The 23,824-nt window shown below is 35.5% G+C and overlaps 1 protein-coding gene across 3 annotated transcripts in view; it reads left to right on the top strand.

Moving 5' to 3' along the window:
* Positions 1–23,824, top strand: part of RAB28 (RAB28, member RAS oncogene family) — a 63,056-nt gene that overhangs the window by 13,417 nt on the left and 25,815 nt on the right. For all 3 annotated transcript variants that reach the window (XM_088163157.1, XM_088163158.1, XM_014883198.2), the window contains exon 4: positions 7,809–7,938. In XM_088163157.1, the coding sequence (XP_088019283.1) occupies positions 7,809–7,938 (130 nt within the window). The remainder of the gene's footprint in view (positions 1–7,808; positions 7,939–23,824) is intronic.

Raw genomic sequence — 23,824 nt, 5'->3', positions numbered from 1 at the left:
ATAAATGCCAAACTTCTTAGTGTAAGTGGTCCTAAAATGTACTCTGTTCCTTAATTTGGAGTTTGTAATGAGAGCAATAGGCATAATGTGCTATTAGATAATGTTATACAACACAGGAGAGATTTGGATTTATTAGTTAACTAGATAAAAAGAAACTTGTCAATATAACATTTTGTCACTTTCAAAAAAAGTCAACATTTTTAGCTGTTGCATCTGTTTTATGGCATTTTTTTTTAATAAAAACCGAGTAGCTGACCTGTTACAGATTTACCGAGCAATAGGAGAAAGTGGCTTCCATGACAGAGGGAATTTGATTAATCACAAATTGTTGCCATATGTCCAAAGTAAATTTAATGAAGGAAATAAAAGGCTATTAGCTTTGTCTGTATTGAATTTGGTGATAAGCTTAGGAGTTTCTTACCAAAAATAACATTTCAAAAAGTTAGTATCAGGGCCCAAAAGTGCATAAACAGTTGATATCAATAAGACTAAAGTATGATTTTTTTTTTAGTCATTCAGAACACATTAACAAAAAACCCCTTTGTCCAATCTCTTTGTCTTTAATCTTCCTCCAGTCCTCATTTTAACCTTAATTTCTTAAATTGACTAGTGTTTTTTCTCTCCCGGTGTTGGCATGCATTGCCAGTGTCTGCAAGAGGCTTCTTATCATCCAAGTGGAGTTCTAACACACTTTTTTATTAGCTTTGTAATAGCATCTATTAAAGATGCATAAAACTGTCTCTATTTTCATCTACTCGTGAAATGCCATGAATAGTTTGGAAAGGCACTGCTTTCAGCTTATTTCTAGGCATAAACTTATTTCATGTTGAACATCTGTAGCTTTTTATAAGAAAAAGAGGAAAGACAAAGTAGAAGAAGTAGTGTATTTATAAAGGAAAATCCTTTTAAATATGGATAAAAATTCCTGTGGATGGACAGCAAAACAGCAAGAAAGTAATTGGGAAGAGGTATCATGGAGTTGGTGAGGGTAAAATGTGTACAGCCAACTTGATTGCTGTCTGTGGTTAGATGGTTAGCTCTGTGGACAGGAGAGCAGTGGATGTAATTTATCTTCACTTCAGCAGGGCCTTTGACAATCTTCCATAATATTATTAAAATATGTAGAGATGCAGGTGCCATGATTGGACTGTAAATTTACTGAACATCTGAATGGACAGCTGGATTTAAAGGTCTGTAGCTCAGTGTCTTACTGATGCCTGATTATAAGTTATTTCTTAAAGATTGGTACTGGAGTTGTGTCTTTTACTAATTTTTTTTAATAATGGAACAAAACATTGTTTGTAAGTTTATGAATAGCACCAAACTGGGGAGAAATGGTCACTGTGCTGGAGGGTAAAGCTGAGAGAGACCATGACCAACTGAAGGAGTGGCCCAACAGAAACCTTGTGAGGTTCAACTGATGACAGATGCCAAGTCCTGCACCTGGTACAGAATAATCTTATGTAGTTGAGAATCAACTGGAGAGTGTGCAGTGAAGGGCCACAAAAGTGATTAATGGTCTGGAACATTTCTCTAATGAGCAAAGGCTGAGAGAGCTGTGACTGCTGAGCCTGGAGAATAGAAGGCTAATCAATATATATACACTATGCAGGAAGGATGCAATGAAGAGAGAACCAGGATTTTTTGTTTAGTGTCTATTGATAGGACCAGAGCAATGGGCACAAACTGAAACACAGGCAATTCCTTCTGAACACCAGGGAACATGTTTTCTACAGTGGGGATGACTAAGAGCTGGCACAAGTTGACCAGAGAGGTTGTAGAGTCTCCATCCCCAGAGATACTCAAATGCCATCTGGACATGGTCTTGGGCAGCTGACTGAGTGACACTGCTTGAACAGAAGCATTGAATCAAATGACTTCTAGAAGTCCCTTCCAACCTCAGTTATTCTGTGAAATGACTTTGGAGGAAAAAGCTCTTGGATGGATGTCTTATTGAGGTAAAAAACAGTTGAATAGGAGTTTGCAATGCATCCTTGCAACAGTAAAAGCTAATTGAGTACTGAGCTGTGTTAGTAAGAATGAAGTATTTAAACCAAGGAAAGTGAATATCATGCTCTCTGACATTTTTGAGACTACGTTTGGAGTTCTGTGTTTAGTATGGGGTTCCCTAGTGCAAGAGAGCCTTTAAAATATTGAAATAACTTGAGTGAAGGTTGCTACAAAAAAAGTGTATGTGCCTGTAGTGTGTTGCTCTTGGTCAGCATGTGTGGTGCAGCTGGGATTTTAAATATCTTGTTTATAACGTACACAAGTGGTACAGATACAGATAAAGCAGATTATTTGGATCTGTCACAGCAATTGTGTTTGTCTATTTATTCTTCAAATCTAAATAATTCAGATTTAAGGTACATGCATGGAATTGTTTGTAGCATACTTATGGTATGTGCTGTGTCTGTATCGAGTATTTGCAGATATCCATAGCCTTGTGTAGATTTCCATCTATTTGATCACTGTGAGATTCAGAAATCGTAAGCTCCTGGATTCTTATTTTTGTGCTCAGAAATCTATGTGTATGGTAGGCCTACTTCTAAAGTCCTATGGCCAGCTGGAGATGGAAGTTTAGAGAATCTCCAGCAACTGAAAAGATTATGGTCTACAGTTCACCTGATCTTGGTTGAAATTTGATCAGGATATCAGCAATAGTAAGAGGAACATCCATCTATACTTCACTGCAAAAACTTGCCACTGGAGGTTTCTTTCTCTCTAATGAGAGATGAATCAATTCTCTAGGATAGATCTTTTGATTAGGTTACTGCTAAGATGCTATATTTTGATTGAGATCCCATATTTCTTGTGCCATGTTTTAAAATAAGAATGGTGGATTTGAGCATGAGAACTTGTGTTGGTTACAGCTGGAGAAATTGCAATTCACTTCTGTCTTGAAGCAGTTGCTTCCCACCTGCACATTTTTCATTTTTTCCTCTGATATTGCTCATTTAGAACAATGTAGTTGCTACATCCCACCTTGGTGGCTGAATTTCACTGGTGAGGCAGAAAGACTCTGCAAGGTGTGGGGAAAAGAAGAGGCCTCTGTTCTTAATGAATAAAAGATGCTAATAATCAACACGGACTAAAAGCTATTTTAAACTACCACATTTATCTCACAGTTAAGAGATGCTTTGTGTAGTCAGTTGCCAGAGCTGTACTGATAAAGAGTAAATCAATCAATTAGGGCAACTTAATCGCATGTATCCGAGTGACCATGTCCTCAGTATCAGCAAAGACAGCAGTGGTTAAGTATGTGTGGACTGTAAGGTGCTTTCATTTGCAAAAACCTCTGTTTTCATTGCACATTTCTGCAACAATTAAGTTTGTCTTTACTAAATTAATATTCTGTGACTAGAAAAAATACTCTAGAATTTTGGCCTGACTTCTAAGGAAAATACAAAAGTTCAGTTCCTTGATGAAAATGTTAGTCATAGGATGGAGGGTAGCTGAGGATAAATGAAGAAGAAAACATATGTTTTTAGTTATAGTTTTCTCTAGCTTCCTTTTGTTGTGACAGATCTTGACATAGATTTGGCACGTCTTAAATTTTGATTATCCGTATGAATATATAGCCTGGTTACAACACTTCCATACTAGCACTTCAGTTTTGAAATAATGCTGCTGCTGTTTGCGTGGTAAATCTTTCAGAAGCACTCCCATATCTTACCTGTAATTGCTGCCCCTACCCACATATCTAGTTTAAATTATCTTTAAGATCTGGCATATGTTACATCATAAATTGGCTTGTTAATGGGAGTACTGCAGACTCTGCTTTCTCCAGGGAGCAGCAAATAATTTCTGCAATATTCTCAGTTTCCAGTGACCTATTTTTGAAAATGCTCTATAATTCCAAAACAAAAAGCACTCACATATGCAATAATGTAGGCAAAATGTCTCTCATACTAGAGTGTAATTATGCAAGCAGGGACTATTTGCCATGTTGCTGGAGACTAGAGAATCAATGTGCTGTTCTTGGCATGTCGTCCACCATGTGTTTCAAACCTTTTTCATGGCAGGGAAATACAGTACTTTTGTGTAAAAATGCCAGTGTTAATTTTCCTCCTTAATTCCTCACACATAATAGGGAAACAACAGCTTTTATGTTGTCTCTTTGGTCTGTACTCCATATACTGTAAATTTGTGGAAAATAATAGTTTTTTTTTTAAAGCAATTATGGATTTCTCTATTAAATAAAAGAGAGGTGAAATAAATTTTAGCCATGGAGTTGTGACTAAGTAATGACTTCATTAATTATCTATAGCATACTATTGTATGTAAGTTGCTTGTAGAAAGTGCTGTTGTGAAAATCTAAGCACAAAGTATTCTTTATGACCTGCATGCCATGCTGCCTTTTTTTGCATCTCTATGATGTTATAACTCCATCTTTGTTTGTTAAGTGCAGCAAATATTGACAAGACTAAAAAAAATGTTTAAGAAAAGAATGTCTTTAGAAGCAGTGTTTTAGATCACAGAGAAAGGAACCAAAAGGAAGTTAAGTCAGCTCTAGTTGCCAGCTTTGTTAAATGATTTCTTTGCTGGTAAATCCACTGTGAATACCCTTTCATCCAAAGGGGTAGGTAGTCTATAATTGTCTAGAGGACATGAAGCAGAGTAGAATTTTGATGGAGAATTGGTTAGAAAGAGTTGACTAACCTTAAATGCTCACACTTATTTTTTCTCCATCAAACTCTGATTAGTGCTGAAGATGGTTTAGATAATCTGCTCTTCTGCAAGTTCGTGAGAGAACTGAGCTGGTGAAAGAAGTATTGCCGTGTGCTCTTTTCTCATTTACAACTTTCTGCATTATGGCTGTTTTTTTTTTTTTAACCTGTACCATACCTATCCTTTAGATTGAATTTCTTTTCCACTGAGAATTTAATAACACAAGTATGTCCTTCCTAGAGCAAAACTTAGATTGTGAGACAATTATATATGTGCCCAGGCATTTGGGTAGTTATAAAAATAGGAAAAATTAACTAAGATTAACTTAGAGATGCAAAATATTAAGGAATAAATGGTACCAAAATTGGAGGAGGGAAGTGAATGTTTAATATTAGATTTGATTGGTAAAGAAGGAAAGATAGCAAGGGGTTGAGTGTCATAATTCTTAGTATCCGTGAAGGAATTGATGAAAGCTGTTCCTTAGAAATTAATAGTAACTATATAAATATAAGGAACAAAAACTCAGATTTGCCAAGGAGTTTATAACATTGCAGGAAATGAGATAGATTGGTATTGCTGTCATAAGAAACTAGGAATTGGGGGGGGATCTCAGTAGGATCTGTTGCCCTCCTTCAAAGCTATCCTTGTGTAATGACTTTTAGTAACCTTGAAAAATTTTTCAGTCTTGGTAACTGTTTTAGATGGTGTATTTCAGAGCTTTGCTATTCTTACAGTCTCCATTTTTTGTTTTGTTTGCTTGTTTTTAGTATGTACTCTTGCTGTAATCTTCTTGCTGTGAGTTAAACCTATCGCTAGATATTGTATTGATCCCAGGTTTGTAAGAAAGTTCAGGGTGGAAGGGTGCCAGGAGGTCGGTAGTAAAACACTCTCGAAGTAGGGTCAACTGAGAGAAGGAACTAGGCTGCTCAAGGATGTATCGAGTTCCTGCTATGTAAACTTCTCAGGATGGAGACTGAGCAACCTCTGGTCAACCTGCTTTATTTTCCTCATGATGAAAATGCTTTTCATTAGATATGGTTTGAATTTGTCTTATTTCAGCTTATGCCCACTGGGTTTTATCCTGCTATGCACTACTGTGAAGAGCCTGGCTCCATCTCTTTCATTGCTTCCTCATGGGTATGGGAAGGCTGCTTTTAGGTCCTCCCAGGGCCGCTTCCTCTCCATACTGGAGACTTTGAGTTTGTTCATCTCTTCCTCATAAAACAAGTGCTCCAGCCTCTGATCATCTTGCTGGTCTGCTGAAGTTACTCCACTTTTCTGATGTCTTGAGGAGCCTAAAGATGTGTTCTTACTGGATGTATTCTTTTAGATATGAACCAAAAAGTGCTGAGTAGAGAAGTTCCCTGGACTGGTGGCTGTACTTCTGCTAATGCAGCCCAGGATCATGTTGTCCATCCTTGCTGCCAGGGTATGTTGCTGGCTCGAAATTGGCCTGCTCTCTGACAAGACCTGCAGGTCGTTTCCAGTTGCTCCCAAGCCAGTCATGTATTGCTCGCCTCAGCCTGTATTCATTCCTTCCAGCTGCAGGGCTTTGCACTTATCCTTGTTGAATGTTGAAAGGTTCCTGTTCACCCATTCCTTGAGCATGTCTGCATACCCCTTTGTGGTAACCCTGCCCTCGGGAACATTGGCTGGTCTTCCCAGTTTAGTGGCTTCTGCAAACTATGTATAAAAGCTTATACAAAGAGAACTCCTTTTATCTTCTCTTAAAACTTGTACCAACATCATCATGCCTGCCATAAGTCATGCGCTTGTTGAAGCAGTCAGGTTTTTTTTTTCCACTTTTGTCATATCAGTCATGTTTTTCAAACCTATGACATGGTTACTGGTTTCTTCTGGTGTACCCTTTTTTGACATTCAAGTGTCCAAAGATGGATGCATTATTTCACCTGGAATGTTTTATACCAGTGTGATATTTGCAAAATAAGCTTCACATACTCAGCTGTGAGCTGCAACTCCTTGATCCTATTCTATGGAACCTGCTACAAAGCCAGATGCTTCCTATTGTGCACTAGATTCTTGCTTCCTTTGAACTTGCCATGGTATTTAATTAATTGCATCTTATTATTTTTACACTGTCATCATAAAATCTAAACTCTTCCTCAAATAGTCTTGCAGCCTATACTAGTTTATTGTGAAATGTGAAATTATCAAGTAATTGCACACTCTGTTTTGTGATCTAAGGCACTCCTTTTAGCAATCAGTTAAAACCGGGCCTTGAAAAATGCCTGAAAAAAATTAAAAAATCTTTTCTATTGACAGTAGGTCATTGACCCAGCTATTTTTGTATGAATCTTATTGTTTTTTCAGAATATTTGTGAATATTTCATGTGAGAAACAGTGTGCAGATGTAGGGTTTTTTTGGCAGATGTGAGCTCCATGAGAACAAGTGTGACTGAAGCCAATTCTGACTTTATTAGGGTGTAGTGGAAAGCAGGGGCAGAAGGCTCAGTAGGATCTGAGAGCTGATTGTAGAATTGTGGGGGGGATGGGGATATTTGGTCTGTTAACAGGCTGTGCTTTATAATATTGGATATTGTTCTGCTGAGGAATCATCAGCAGTGTCTACTTTTGAGTATTTGTCACCTGTAGCTTGGCCCAAAACCTCTGAAATATATGGGAATCTTTTTTGAGTTCTCACCATGTCTTTGCGTTCTCTTTTGAAAGTTTAAAGCTTGCCAATACTTTTTACTTATCTTCTACGACACTGAAGGAATGGAATCTGGCCTTTAGGGAACATTGAAACTGCAACTAATATTAGTTAAAATAAAAATCCTTCTCCAGTGTAATTTTTATCTTATTAGTGTGAAATGCTATTTTGGGTTTATCATAAAATATATACAATTTGTAATATTTCTGATATAACTAATTGTCACCTTGACTCTGCTGCCATTTTTTTTTTCCGAAATGTGAATTTGGAACACATGCAGGAGTAATACTGTAATATCGTGTATGGTATAGAAATTTATAATTCCTTTTAACTGATGCTTGAAAGATATGATGCTATTATTTGTTAATGCTCTATTTTATGACAATAATAACTTAGACTGATGCAAATCTTACCATATTCAAGTCTTTTACAATCTGTAACATTTTAAACATATCTTTTTATTTAGGGTATTCTCTTGGTTTATGATATTACCAATGGCCAGAGTTTTGAAAATTTGGAAGACTGGTATAATGTGGTAAAAAAAGTGAATGAAGAATCAGAAAGACAGCCACTTGTGGCCTTGGTTGGAAATAAAAGTAAGTTACTCATATTTACATATTAATTGAAATACTCTGGATGTGGTTTGCTATTAAAGAAATTACATAAGGTATATATGTTTAGCAAAATGGAACTAAATACTATTTTGTGTGTTTTTGCTGTGTACAGATGACATATTTGGGTTACTTCAGGATTCTGGCTCTGGGCAGATTGGTTATATTATAGGACTTGCTGCATTCTGCTTTGCCTAGCCTGCAGCCTCTCTCCCTGTGTGCTCTTTGCTTGGAGAGCAGCGTGCAGGAGTAGAGATCACTCGCCCATGTTTGAGTTTGATAGGGCTCCAGGATAGAGGCATGGAGACCTGGGGGAGCATATCTGGAGGTAGTAAAAGGTATATTTCGTGGTTCTGTATGTTAAGAGACTGCTGGATTAACCACTGGTATATGTTAAAAAAACTATACTATGCATTAGGTATATACTTAGGAGTTGCTTTTCAGACTTTTTTTTTTTATGTTATCTGTAGTTGTGCATATCAGGTGACTTACTTTGTGTTGTTTTGGGATTTTTTTAAACCTGTTTGTGATCACGTAAGTGTGATATAATGGTTTTCTTTTGACCACCAAAATTTGTCGCTTTATGTAATCATCACTTCAATATTTTCCTAATTAGATGAATTCCAGATTTCCCCATTTCCAACTAAAAAGTCTGACACAAACATCCTTATTAGCATATCTGATGTCTTGATCCTGGCTTTCTTACCCCTTTTAATGTTGAAGATGATTAAAGCAACATATACAAATTTTAGAAACAAATGGTTGAAGCAGGTACGTAATTTTAAAACAGTATAAATTAATTTGTTTGAACAACAGAAAAAGATTTGGTTTTTTTTCACTTTCCAAATAATTTGTTTCTATGTTACAGTGACCATATCATGAATAAATCCGAGTAAAGGACCTTATCCAACAGATTAGAATTCTTTAAAATCATTTGAAAACAATATAGAGACAACACTTTCATTCAGAACCATTAATTGTAGTATTTGCTACAGTGATGCTGTAACATTTTATGACATTAATTATGAAAGACTAATTTCCTGTGAAGAAAACAGAGAACGTCTTAGAGTTACAATATATAAATAGCACTTCTGAAAGTGTAACACTGACAGTGTTGTACTCTAGCAGACCAGAGTCAATAATACAGATTCTGTTGAAATTCAAATGAAAAATATTTTTCACTGGTTTCTATTTTGCCTCAAAATTGGACTTCGAGATGGAGTTTTGCAAATCTTACTATTTGCAGTAAGATACACTGTAACATAGCATAAAAAAATGTTCCTTTGCTGAACTGGCACAATAGGCTATAGAAAATGATACATTGTTTCATTTTGGAGGCATTTTGTTTCCTTTATTTTTCCACGTACACATGCCTGCAAATCTTAATATCCAGGTGTTTTCTTGAGAGCATCTGTAAATAGAATGTGGTTTCCTAGGTGAGTTTTCAGATAAAGACTGACTGACTAGTGATAGGACTTTCATTTTATGAAAATAGCAGCTGAAGGAACTGTGCTTGCTGCCTTTTTTTCATTCAGAAGCTGTGTATGAAGAAAAGCAGCAAAATATTGATTTCATGTGATGCAAAGAATGTTTGTTGCTGTTGCACATATTGAGCATACAGGGGATCCTGTTTACAGAGGGGATTTTTTGCCTTATTTCAGCATGCTAAAAATTAGACTTTGAAAATATATTCCTTTTTTGAATTCTATAGTAGGATAACAATATCTAGGAGGGCTTCCACCCCAATACTAAGAAGTTAATAGTTTGTGAAAGTGTAACGAGGCTTCTGCTTACATAAACTGAAAACAAGGTGTTTATATAGAAGCATGGTGTTGACTCTCATGTATTATGAAGAGATAAAACTACTAGTACTAACAAATTATTAAGGAGGAATCACTCTGTTCAACTTCTTTACTTAGTAAGTGATAAAACACTCATATGCAATGTAAGAGCAATAATAGGTTAAGAGCCAGGAAAAGCCATTTGATGAATTGATGAACTTTCTTGACCTCATGCATCATTCAGGAGAAATACTCTAGTGAGTGGTTTCTGTCTCAGGATTGTACTTGGATTTTTTGAGCTGTGCATGTCTTTTAGGAAAATATCCAGGTAAGCTCACTGGAAGACTAGAAATGTCAATATCTACAGGCAAGTTATTCTCACACTTAACTTTCTTTCTGATAAAAGCTTTTAAAATTTGCCAAGAATGCAGTTATTCTCATTTATAGCAACTGGAAAGCTTTGGGCCAGTCTTTACATACCTTGATAAGAATTTGGAAGGTCAGCCTCTGTTTTGAAACTTTGGCTTAAAGTTAGTTACTTAACTGGACTGTCCTTTGTCTGTTTTCTCTTACTAATACTGTCTAAAATACATGTGCATTTTTTTCGGTTTTGGGGGAACTATACCTGGATTCTCTGTAGGGATGAAGCTATAGTTTGGAAGAAAACAAAAATATTTTTCTATACAATATGATACAGAAAACTGTACACTTGAATTCTATTAAATGAAAATAATTTCCCTGGGCAATTTTGTCACTGAAAACAAATTATTTGATACATAGCAGTATATGGTGCATAATTGTTCACTGCTGTTAAGTCGTGCAGTTTTACAGATAATTTATTAGTGGTTTCTATTATCAATTTGTAGTCATTCTGTTAAATTTTAAGTTTGCAGGGATTTCTCTAGTATACCATAAAACTTGAAGAAATTGTTCAGAGCTGATTTAAATGAATCAGTACTTGTTTTCACTCTTCTGGTTTATTGTGCCTTGCAATAGAGTAGCAGCATGAACACAGTAAGCTGCTGTGTCTGTTTAAAGCGTGATAATTAGCTTCAGAATGGTATCAAGCTATTAAAATGTCCTGTTGTGATTGTAAGAGGTTAAGATTTACTCATGAAACATTGGAAAGAAAGATAATTTCTACTTAAAAAGCTCCAGTCATTTGCTGGTATCTCATCTATCAGAGATTTATTTGAAAATAATAGAGCAGTATGAATTGACACCTAAACTCTGGAATTCTGGGCCTTGCCACGTCTCTTTTTTTTTTTTTTCTTTTTCATTTTTTCTTGTTTATTTGTTTGGTTTTTTTTGTTGTTTTTTTTTTCTTTCTTTCTTTTTTATTTATTTATTTTTTGTTATTCAGTAGTAGCTAAAATGAAGGACTGTCATTGGCCACTAAGTTATTAAAAATTAATGGGAGAGCAAGAGCTTCAGAGATGCAGATCTCCGTTGTAAAATTAGTACTTTATTTAAGCTGTCTGGGTTCCTCCTGGGTGCTTAGTTTCAATTTTCATTCCTTTTTCCTTCCTGTACCTTTTTTCTTCTTTTCCATAGTTTGTCCTACACATTTGTTCAGAGAGAATAAAAAACTGAATCAAGATCTTGCCCAGAACTGCTTTCTGCACCTATGTTCAACTATCAATTGTCTTTCCACAGATTTTTGTCTGTGCATTTGGTGAACAACAGAAGGAATTACAAAATTTAATGTAGAACTATTTTTTCCTGTTAGTTATAAGTCATAAGATCTTAATAATCCTGAACTTTACAGCTGATATTGAATCTTAAATTTGACTTTCTTAGTAACTTACATTATGTTATTTTATTCTTATTGAATATAAAGTATATTTTGAAGTGTGCTTATATCTGTGTTGCTAGTGCCACTTGCTTTGCACTGCTAATTGGGGAGTTAACCTTACTGTTAATTTTAACTTATGTTTTAGAGTTTCTATACAGCAACTCAAAACTTTTGTATATATGTTGCTGTCAAATACTTTGATTTGTATGGTATAAATGAAACTCTAGTTATCAAGTGAATGATTTGTGTTTTGTGCACTTAGGATCTTTGCTTAAGTTGGGTATTGATAAAGTTCAGTGATCACAATGGATCTTCTAGTCATTAAGTGTGAATTAGAGAGGGTTACCATGTTTTGTATGACTGATGTGTTTTCTTCCTTTCTACCTTGACTGCTTTATATATTTTCTTCTGCACTAATCTATAAGCAGTCTCCTCAAGTGTCATACCAGCATTTTCAGTGGATATATTGTAAACAAAAATTAACCCAGGTTGCATGGGAGCTATACTCATTTTGATTTATAGCTACCAAGATGGTCTTAGGGCGGTGGTTATCTGTAGCTTATATAAGGGGTAGGAATTATCAGGTACCGGTGTATAGTGGCTAGATGAATGATTTCTGTTCTTAGAGATATTAACCAGATCCACTCCTCAATAAAGACTAATAACTCAGATTTTTAAACAATCTTCATGACAGATGAGGGCACAGAGGAGAATGCATCAACACTAATTAAGAATGTTGACCGTTTGTTCGTCTTAGCCATGATTAATTGATCTTGGAGTGCTATCTCTGAACAGGAAGTGGTATGCTGTTGCATTGTGAAGTTTAAAGGTTACATTTTAGTGTACCCTTTAACTTGCCCTTACATACAACATAAAATGTTTTTACCTATCTTATCTGAGCACAGAAAGAAACATTTTCCAGCCCAGATGCAAATTAACATTTGGTGTACTGTGTACTAATGTGAATCTGGCTGGTCATGGCACTTGCCTAGTATGCTTTTAGATGTTGCTGCATTATATACTTAGTCTCCTCTGTTGTACTCAGAAAATGTCTTCATCAATACTCACTTTGATAATCTGATTTATTTAAATTCAGAGCTATGTAATCATTCTCTTGTCTCTCCCGACCTCCCTGCCTTTTCTGTTCTTCTGCTTCCTGTGGGCTTGCCCTTCAAAAGTCCTTCACCTGTAATTAAGGCAAGTGTAGAGCAGCTAATGCAAAGACCCCTGCTCTTTAGAGTCTTATGCCTGATTAAACTAAAGTTCCTATGTACCCAACAGCAGGTCTGGTCATTGAGCCTTATACATGCTCTTGGGATTGGAGAGTAAACTACTTACATGCAGAGGCTCCCTTAAAAAGAAAACCTTGTCCTGTGCTACGGTCAGTTTACCAACTCATTTGAATAAATGTAGAATGATACCCTGTTTTAAAACATATACAGAATGTTTGTCTCAACCAGCTTGTAAGATTAATAGAAAATTGCAGTCTTATGGATTTATTTGTTTCAATGGTCCGGTAACTTTATTAAAAATTACTTTTAACAAGAAACTTAAATTAATGGAAGGGAAAACCACATGTGAAAATGATCTTTTATTCACCATTATATTGTATGTCCAAACCAGTGTCTCAATGTACTCTGTATTACTTTAGCAGTGGGAGTAACCTAGGAGCACACACATTTTCGAGTGAGAAAATTACCTGGCTTGTCTGCAAGCAAAATCTTGCAATATTTTGATCCTAAATAATTCTTAGCTTAACATTGATAGTTCTGGGTACCATCCATGCTGAAGCGATCTATTTAATGATGTCTGTTAAATTGCCATGTGGACAAGTCTAAACTGTGATTAGTAGACAGAACTTGAGCCTCAAGTGCGGTTCTTTGGAAAGGGTCTGAGCTTACAGAACATTATACAGAACAAATGAAGGAAAGTTTATTGCTCTTGTGTAGTATTTACCTTGCCATATTGTATTGTCTGTGAAGGGAAAACACCTGGCAGGAAAGATTACAAGGATCTGTGCGTGTGTATTCCATTCTGCTGCAAAGGGTTGCAAATCAGCCCATGTTTTACTTCGATCCTTCTTTCAGAATCCTTCACAAAATGATCTATTGGATGAGAAGGCAGTGGACATAGAAGCTGATAAGCAACCTGGTTAAAGGCAAATTTTTAGACTTTTCGACTTCCTTAGAGTGCTGCAGCCATTATTGAAGCATGTATACAGTATATTTTTTTGGTGGTGAATCCTTTCTCTCATGCTGCTCAAAAGATAATTAATAATCCGTATTAAATGCCTGTGTTAAGCACAGGTAGCATTAGTTAGTAGTGAGCTTGCTTTTTCATTTGTGTTCTTCTGCAGTCTGGGGTTCCTTACAGGGTTGAAGCTGAACAATATATGCAGCTTGCACACAGAAGATATGTTACTGTTGTACCACTTGTCTGAGTTTGAGATTTGTACAGCTAGACAGAGCCCTGTCATAAACAGGTGTAGTTCTATGAAATCAATGAAAATCAATGAATTTGCATTTATTTGAACCAGGGCAGTTTAGATCTGTGTAAACTATCTGCAGAAAATAATGTTCTCTCATTTGGGTCATACAGTGCTTTAACAAGAAAGTGAGAATAGTCATGAACTATTCCAACAAATATACAGTTCTTATGCTACACTTTTTAAAATTTTAGTGACAATGAATAAACTTGTTTCTTCTTCCTACATGTAAAACCTTAAGGCTTCAGTTGAGGTTTTTGTTTTGTGAAACAAAACTTGAGTTTTGCCTGCTTTGACTAACCAAGAGCCACAACCCAGTTCAAGGACCTGGTAGACAGTTGTTAGTTAGTTGGACTCAAACACCAGTGCTACAGAAGTGCCAGTGAATATATTCTCATTCCCTAACAGTTATGCTTAAATTGAGAAAAACCTGTAGAGATGTCATCTAAAAATGCAAATAGAAGTAAACTGTTTAAATACAAAAGTTAGAACAGTATATGTATCATATTTTTATAATAATACACAAATGAAATGCTGAGAGATCTCTTACTGTTTCCATGGATTTTGTCTGTGGTTTATTTAGCAATGTAGACATACGCCCAATAAAAAAGATGCTGCATAAACTATAGTTCAGGCTGAATGTGCTTCTGTTTTTGGTTTAGGTAGAAATGTTTTTTCTGGCTGCGTCCTTCATACTTAGGTCTTCTTACAACAAATGGAAAGCCCTTAATTGTACCTAAGGGAATAGTTAATCTACGGTGGACATATGGTGGACAAAAGCTGAGTCTAGTAAATGAAAAAAATTATAAACAGAAAATGTGTGAATGTCTGCACAGTCTGAGAGTCATGGGAGATATTGTGCTGTTGGATTGGAGCTTATTTTAGATTAATTTGCTATTCTTTTCTATTAGTATATTAATAGAAGTCAGTGGAGCATAGTATACATAGTTTTAAAACCCAGTCAAATTCATGTCTGTTTTATTGGATTGAAAAAAGATACCTATTTTTAAAACAGGACAGAAATTCTTTTCTTTACCAGTTGTCCTGCTCCTACCTTTGCCACACGACATAAATGCAATTCTGATTTCATTAGTGGAGAGAAACTCTCTGATATTTTTAAAAGTTATAATATCTGATTGGGGGTAGTTAATCAGTGTTAACCCTGAGCAGCTCTTGGGCTTTATGGATTCAAGCATTATATGTGGTTGCACTGCTCCAGCAAAAGGTTAAGTATTAATGGAAAATGTTCACAGCTCTTTTACTCAAAGAAAACATGTTACTTGTAAGTTTTCTTTTGATTTTACTTTTACAGTTACATTGAATGTCTTCATTCATTTAGCCATCCATAAAGCAAATATTGTTGCACATGCAGTGGATAATAAGTCTTTTTAGGACTACTTGTGTGGTATGTCACAGGTCATTAACTGCAACTAACCACCTGACTTGAGGGAAGTCTGGAAGCATCATTACAGTGAAGTAAGCTTTTATTTCTGTATCACTGCAGCACATTGATTTGTAGGAATGTCTCCATTAGCTACTTTGGAAATATATTCTCATATAATATTGTTGAAGGAAGTTGATGAGAGAGGATAACCAAATTTCGAGTGTGAATAGGGCATTAGTATTGGATTTTGGACAAAATAGACAAAAGGACAAATACTATTGTAGCATTATTTTCTGTTTAAAAGCTAGATAATCAGTAAACTAATATTTTTTTAAAGCTTCAGAGTTTCAGAGTCAGACATAAATATAGTAACAGTTATACAATGTTTATGTGTACTCTGCAACTTCAACTGAAATGTGTGTAGTAGTTGAATATATTTAATGCTCTGTATGGGCAGAAAGCATGGAAGAGAAATTTATTCCTAATCAGCAGGGAAAACTTCAGCTTTTTCTACTGATTTCAATGAACAAAAAAAAAAAATTTAGGACTTTTATTGTAAGTAAGCAAGTATTACTCCAATTTAGAGAATGAGGGATAGTCTATGCTAATATGGGGAATAATCATAATAGTAACCTTCACTCTGTGGTATAGAGTGAAAGATGTGCATGCGGATTTAAGAACAAAGAAGTAAAATTACAGAGAATACATTGTATGTATATTTTTAAATGGTGTAATTGCCAGGACATCATCATGTTTATTGGGGTTTTGCAAGAGAAGGGGAAATAAATGGTATCATTTTGGGTTTAGCCCACAGTTAGAGCTCCATTCCTGAGGCATTGTGGGTTTATGATACCTATTTCAGTACAGGAACATGTGTACTCTGCTAAATGTGTGGCTTTTTTCACAGAGCTTTAAGCATATTAAGCACTTACGGTTATGAGTTCTTCATTGTTCCAGTATTTGAGAAGGTACGTCTTGATTAGGTACCAATTGTGCCGCTGTTTCTTTCTGCATTCTATTTTGGTGTATTTTATAGATCATATTTTTGGACAGGAAAAATGGTATTTGAAAAAAAAAAAAGGTAAAAAAAGATATGTCATTACTTATGTGTGTGTAATATGAGACTATGAAGATGTTACCATGGGAGTAACTACTAAGCCAGTATCAAAGAGATAACTGAGATAAATGCAGTGAGATAAATTTAACCTGTTGGTTAAATGCAGAGAGTTAAATGTTACTGTTGTTATTTACACTCTGTGCTTCTAGCCATTGTGGTTTGGAGGATAAGTTCAAAGTATGCTTGTTTTCGAAGGAGAGAACTAAGACTTAGCATTAAATTAAGTTAAAAATCAACTAAGATTTACCAAAATGCCTTGGTTAAGGAGGGTGGAGTACAGTGATGATGAATGGTAAATTAGTAATCTAATTTATTTAAAATAAGGTCATAAAAGAGGAGGCTTTTATGTACATTGCACATAGTTTCTATTTTTTTTTCCAGAAAGAGTGCTTAATATAAAAATTTTTGTTATTGACATGGGTGTAAATTTAGAGCTTGTTTAGTGAGCTACTCCAAGTTTACTCTGGTGTTTTCATGCTAGCCCCTAATCTATAATATTCTTCTGGATTACATTTTTTAATCTGTATACTATGAGGGTTTTCTTTGGTTGTAAATATTGTCCAATATATTTACCTAATTATGTGTAATAGGAATATATCATACTGGTATAATGCTAGTATGTGATGGCAGAATTCATTAAAGTTTTAAAATATGTGTACAGAAAGAGGAATAACATTAACTCTTTCTGACTTTGGCTGGAGAACTCAATCATACCTAGGTCATACTATTTAAAAACTGCTATCAGGACTATTGCTTTTTGTTTCATATGCTAAACAAGAAGTAATTCAAGAAAAGCTACAGCTTAAACAGTTGAATGGAACATGCAGAACAGTAAAATGTCTTGGGAAAGGCTTGCTTTGGAAAAATCCAGGGATATAATAATGATGTGTATTGAGGACAACTTTCAATTGTTGGATTTTGCAACCAAGCATATCTTTTTTTGTGGTAGATAATTTAACATGAAGGCTGGAAAAACCAACATTTGTACAGATAGCACACTTTTGATACCGTGGACAGAAAGAGAGACCCTCAGTTCCTAAAACCTTGCTTCATACATTTACTGGAGACTTTGGAAAGTAATTTGGTTTAGGCATGCAGAATAAAGCAGTGTGTAGGTGTTGTTGGTCATGCTGTTAAGCTGAACTGTTTCAAAAATATTTTTATGTTCTGCTCATAAGGTAAAAAATGGTGGCATTTTGGAGTCTACTTCTTAATCTCCCTTCCAAAGCATTATGAAAAAGCTAGGCATATTTTATTTTGGAGATGCCACTGCAGTGTCTCATGGGATGTTAATTTTTGTGCTTCTCTTCATTCTTCATTCTCCTGCAGACTTTTCTCCTGGTATAGGAAGGCTCGTTTAGTTTTTATTTTTCCCATTGTATCTTCCATGATGTAGGTCTGCCTTCCCCTTAGGTATGATAGGACTTTGTGAGGGAAATGCAGCATGGATACTGTACAACTGGCAAATCTAAACTTGGGAGAAAATAAAAATGTAAGACAAGCAAAAAAAATCCCTCTCACAAGGCACCATAGTGATTGTTCTGAATCAAACTGTTTGGTTCTCTTGGTCAGAATTTTTTTTTACAGAGTTAGTTTTATATGAAAAAAAGAAATATTTTTGAGCAGGAAAGTAATTTTCAGTGTAATAAAAGAGCCCTAGTAGTTCTAACTGTTGATTCTGAACTAGTTCAGCTGTAGAGAATTTCCAGAGTTTTTTCGTTTAATTCATTGCTTAATTCTAAGTATACTGTTGTGGTAGTTTATTTTAATAACATTACCCTGTGTACTTGCAGATGCTGGATAAAAGAAGCCTAGCGTGGTTGTATTGTAATTCTGTAGGGTTAAAAATGGTTCAGTGTGAAGAGTACTGACAATTCTTTCCCAGTAATATTCAGTACTTCTTTAAAGAAAATTTTTAGAAAGTACTATATAAAGCGGTTCTAAAGTCTTTTATTTCTTAAATTGTCTCAAGCTGTACAGTAGAAGTAAAGGAAACAATATAAAGGAAGAATAAAGAGCTGTCATTGTAGAGATCTCTATTGCCAACTAATATACTGCCTAATCAATAATTTAGCAATTTTATTGGACTGACTTCTTAAAGTACACGTGTTAAGATGACCTGCTTTTACACTGTAAGTTTTGGAGTTTTATTTTGGGAATGGTGTATACAAAAGTTTATTAGGGAATGGTTACTGGTCTAGTTGCATGTTTCAGTGGTTGATCACTAGGGCAATAATGCTGGTTTCTGAGCACAGCCAGCACTTTTTCCAGCTGCTTTATAGTGATATCTTGAAGCTTAAAATGTAATCTATATGGGTAAGCCACAAAGCCACTATATATTAAAGCAGACTCTGACAGTAAATCAAAATTGAACAGCTGGCAACACTACTAAAGTCATAAACTTATTTATTAAAAAAACTAAACAGAAGAATTATATTAAAAAGAGAGGAATATGTTCTACAGACCAGTGGATATAGCTTAAAACCTGGAAAGTGCTGCAGATTAAGGGCCCAATTTATGAACATCTGTTCTGGCAGTTTCTGTGAGATTCTCATGTTCTTTACAATAAAAGTGTGAAACATGTTTTTCCCCCCATACTAATCATGCTTTTCTGCAGTTCATAAAACTTGCATTGAGCCTCATGCAACTGGGCCTGTCTGCTTTACACACTTGCAGAGTAATTACTATTCATGAAAGAGTACTATAGCAACGTCACAATCCCACCATATACACTTACCCTCACTTGTTCCAAGCAGTCTCATTGCCTTCAAAGGCACTGAAACAAAACTTCAGTTTCTCCATATTTTTAAGCTTAGAGCATGGCAACGAACTAATAATGGAAGCAGGACACTAGAGAGCAAACTGGACAGAAAAATATCTTGTACATTGTTTCTCTTAAATTGAAGCATACTTACAGATCCACTGTTTTGGTCTTCCACAGTCACCAAAACAACTGTTAACTCTCCTTATCTCTTAATTTTGAAATAAATGATCATAGAAGGATTATTTTAATTGTGATGTTTACATGGAATAGTATCCTACACTTTTTGTCACATTGACAGATATGAGAAGGATAAGATCTGATCTACTTTGAGAGGGAACTGAAAAATCATAAATTTAAAACTGAGTGTATAGTTCCATTGTGAGTGGTACTGTCTGGCTTTTGACATCAGTGTGACCAAGATTTGTTTCAGAGATTTTAGCCACAAGCTTTGTTTCATAATCAGGCTTGGTCTGCACAGCACAGGTCATAATATTTTGTTCTCTGCCTCTTGCTTCCATGTCCAGTAATTCAGACTGAACTAGAGCAGATAATTTTGACAGGCCATCAGTTTTTCTCTAAAGCAGTACAGACTGCTAACATCCTAAGCCCTGCTGCTATTAGTGAACAAAGTCAGGTTCTTGACAAAGTCTGCGATTAGGAAACCAATGTGTAGAAGGAATACTGAGCAAACGTGCAATAAAACCACTTTCCTTGTCCTAAACAGATTATATTGCTTTACTGATGGAAATGGTTACTTTTCATTTGAATGCTTTCTTTTCATTTGAATTTGATTACTTTCACTGTGTTATGCCTTATTTGTTAGGTTGCAAAACCACATGCTTTTGTAGTTGTTTAATCTGAGGGGAACACTTCCAGCAAAGAATTCTCAGGACAGGAAAATTTCTGTTTACCTTTTGGGAACTACATTCTCATACATTTAGACTCATACGAACTGACAATAGGGAAAAGAAAGCATATATGCTATCCTTTGGACAAAGAAATGTCTTGTCGTAGAAAGGCATTTTCTGTTACTGTGCCATCCATTTTGGAGCATTTTATAGCATGGGTGAATCTCATGTTGGTGGTGTGTATCCATTTCTGAAGTTGCTTGGCCAGTTTTTTCTCCAGCTCACTTGTGGAATATTAAGAAACTGTATATTTCAGCAAAATGTATGTTGGTCATTGATCTTCCTTCTGTCTTTCCACTGGGTGATACTCTTACAACTAGTTTATTTGTAGTTCTGAGGACAGTACTATTAGGACCTAAAGCAAAAAGTAACTTATAATAATTTCACAGCTCTGGAAATTAAGTTTCCTTTCTGTTCTGTCTAATGCAAAACTTGTGAATTGGTGCACTCTGAATAATTTTATCTGCAAGTGGTGTACAGTATATTAATGTCAGTTCTTAAAGCATGGGTTTTTTTTAATAGCAGGTCAGAAACATTAATGCTATATTTTGCTATATCATTGTGTTTACCTATGGTGAAGTTTTATTTTCTACGTTTGGTTTGTTAAAGTGCAAATGTAATTTATATGCATCTGCATAAAATGTTTCACCTGTGACTGATGTCTCATTTGTTTGACTTGATTTGTGCCCTGGATTTAGCAAGGAGCAAACCCAACAGAAATCAAGGCTTCATATCATCAAAGACAATATCCCAGAGGATATTATCCCAGAGGAAACCCAGGAAGGGATCCAGGTTGCAATATTTTTTGTTGGACCTGACTAGAATGTTCTGGATTTCTGGTTTTGATTAGCTCAGATTTTCATATTTATAGTGAGCCTCTTGTATGTGGGTGGACAAGGGAGGCAAACAAATGACTGCATAACTGTAATTTTCCATCTGCCTCTCTCTGTTAGGCTCTGCTGTCCAGGCTGGATTACTTTTCTGTCTTCTTCCACTTTTTCATCTTCACACTCTTTATACCTTGTCCCTTGTGCTTGGTGCAAAGGGAATGCTCATCATGTTGTTGGTTTTCTTTTAATCTGTAGATGACCAGGAAGTGTTGTTTCATTAGCCCAATGTACCAGGTTTTTGGTTTTTTTTATTTTTCTTTTCTTTTTCTTTTTTAATACTTACATTTTGAGAAGTATGACTTACTTTTCTTGTTGCATACTTTTTTACTCTATTAGAGATCTTATACAAGTTCTAACAGCTTCTTTGAATAAACTTGATGGATGAATTACTAAATTATTTTGGTTTAAGTGGTAGTTCTACTAGTGTACTGAAGAAGATTTCTTTTGGAGCTGTTACAGTCTACAGGGTACATAATCCACATGAATTAATGTGGCATTTCCTTCAAAATCTTGTGAGTTTTCTGCCTTAGAGCTGCTTTTATGTTTTCTGTAAGAACTTTAGTAGAATAGACCTTTAAATATGTGTCGATATCCAGAATTGTTATATTGTCATAGCGTGCTTTTCTACTTAACATGTACTTAACATGTACAAGTAGAAATAAACTGTGGCATCTTTATTCTTTCTGTGGGATTTTTTTTGGTTAAAAATTAGTATTTAGTGCTGTGTATTAAGTAATTAGGCTAAGAAGGCAGAATTTTTGTGAGCATGCTGGTGATTAAAAATATAGACTGATGTCTGGTGGGGTTTTCAAATGAGCTTAAACCATGCCTAGTTGCCCAGTAGTTGCTTTGGTACTTTAAAAAGTGCCCCTAGGAATGCATGCTTTCATCTTTCAGTCTCTCATTGCAAATGTGACTCTAAATGTTTAATTCTTCCAAGAAGACCTCTAAATGCAGGGGAAGTTCAATTCTTTTGATAACCAAACCAGTAAATATATGGCAATATTAATGAGCTAGTTCTGACTTGAGTGCCTGAGTTTTCTGTGTTTCTAAATGAATTTGTGAATTACATTGGAACCTGTGAAGCTACATCATTGTGGAATTAATTTTAGGATTGTTCTGAGGGAAAAGCATAGCAGACCTCACAATTCTATTATATTTGCAAAATACAATCTAGTTTAATTTTGGAAAATGTTTCTGAAGAAACATAGAGTTAACTTCTCTTTAGCTAATAAAATCACTTGAGTGTGGTATGCACTTAGTGTAGGGAAACTTATTTTGTGTGTTTACTCTACCTCACTTCTTATTCTGGAATTCTTTTCCCTAGCATCAGCACAGCTGCATCTTCCATTTCCACAGTCCTTTTAACCTCTACTTTTAATTAAAAAAAAATTAAATCAGATGTTGTTTAAAGCTTCCCATTTAGTTTTGGGAAAATAAAAGTTCACATCTAGCTTAGACGTGTGTGAACAGCTGTTAAAAGCCACAAGCAAAACGATACTTATAAAAGTGGTGGGGGGAATTTTAAGAGCAAGCTGCCAGTTTGACTGTACTTTTCAATAGCTCTTCACTTTCAGCCAAATGGTTTTAACGATAATTTTCTTTGAAAAAAACCCTTTTTTTATAGAACCAACAGCCCAAGCAGTTAGGCCAGTGGTAATAGGAGGCAAGTTGCCATTTCTCTTTAACTTTTTATGAAATTTTTCTTTGAATCTGAGGAAATTGCTCATTAGAGAGGTTGGAGTGGCTGATGTCCACCCATGCCCACCCACATCTGTAAGTACATCTGTCCCCATTTGATTCTAATAAGGGATCTTGTTCATTGAAATTCCCAAGTTCCAAGACTAAACAGAATACTTCCCTTGTGCCACATTTTGCAGGCATTATAGTCCTGCTCATGATTTAAGTATTTTGAGGTAATCATGGGATTTCTCTTTTTTAGTCCAGGTTACTAAATCTGATTAAAATCAGTTGGACAGAAACAGGCAGAGAGTTTATCAGATGTTAAATATTTAAAAGCAAGAGTCAAGATTTAGACTATTCCTTGTTCAATCCACCTTCTGAAAGAGAAAAAACAAAAAGTACTTCCTTCAAGAACACTTTGTCTTTACTGGGGGGTCGTAGGTCTAGAGTGTAAAATGCTCTGTGACCTAATATCCATGTATACATATCTCTGGAATTTGTTTGAGCAATTCTTTTTGATCCTGTCCTGCCTGGTCTATTCCATAAGCAATCCATGGTCACTGCAAGGCCTTTCCAGATATCTGGTGGCACTTGGAGCAGGTGTGACACCTGTGTCCCACCAGGTTACCCTGTGTTAGGGCCATACTGAGTTCACTTAGCTCGAGCTTACTGTGTCTGTGCTCGTTCAAAGCACACATCTGGATGTGGAATTGTCTTCAGACAGTTAGGGAGCATGTCAGGTACATGGCTGTAGTCATTGAATGTTTTGTGTGGCAGAGATGCTACTGAAGTTTCATCAAAGCTGCAATTTTCTTTCAATTTTTTAAAATTGTGGTTGTTGAGGTGTCTGTTGACTTTTAGTCATAGCATATTACAGCCTGTCATAACTGGTGCTGTCATTGGTCTTGGTACTTGTTGCTTTGCTGTGTTGGGGTTTCCACACTGTGGAAATACCTTCAGGATCACTTTTGCTCCCAATAGTGTGGCCTGTGGTGTGCAGCCAAATATCTTGTGTTCAAAGGTTTGGTGTGGTATTCATTTAACATATCTGTCTTTACAATATG

Source organism: Sturnus vulgaris, chromosome 4 (genome assembly GCF_052056855.1).
Source record: "Sturnus vulgaris isolate bStuVul1 chromosome 4, bStuVul1.hap1, whole genome shotgun sequence".
Classification (NCBI taxonomy): Eukaryota; Metazoa; Chordata; class Aves; order Passeriformes; family Sturnidae; genus Sturnus; species Sturnus vulgaris.
Note: the sequence above shows the minus strand (reverse complement) of the source record. Positions and strands in the feature narration are given on the sequence as shown.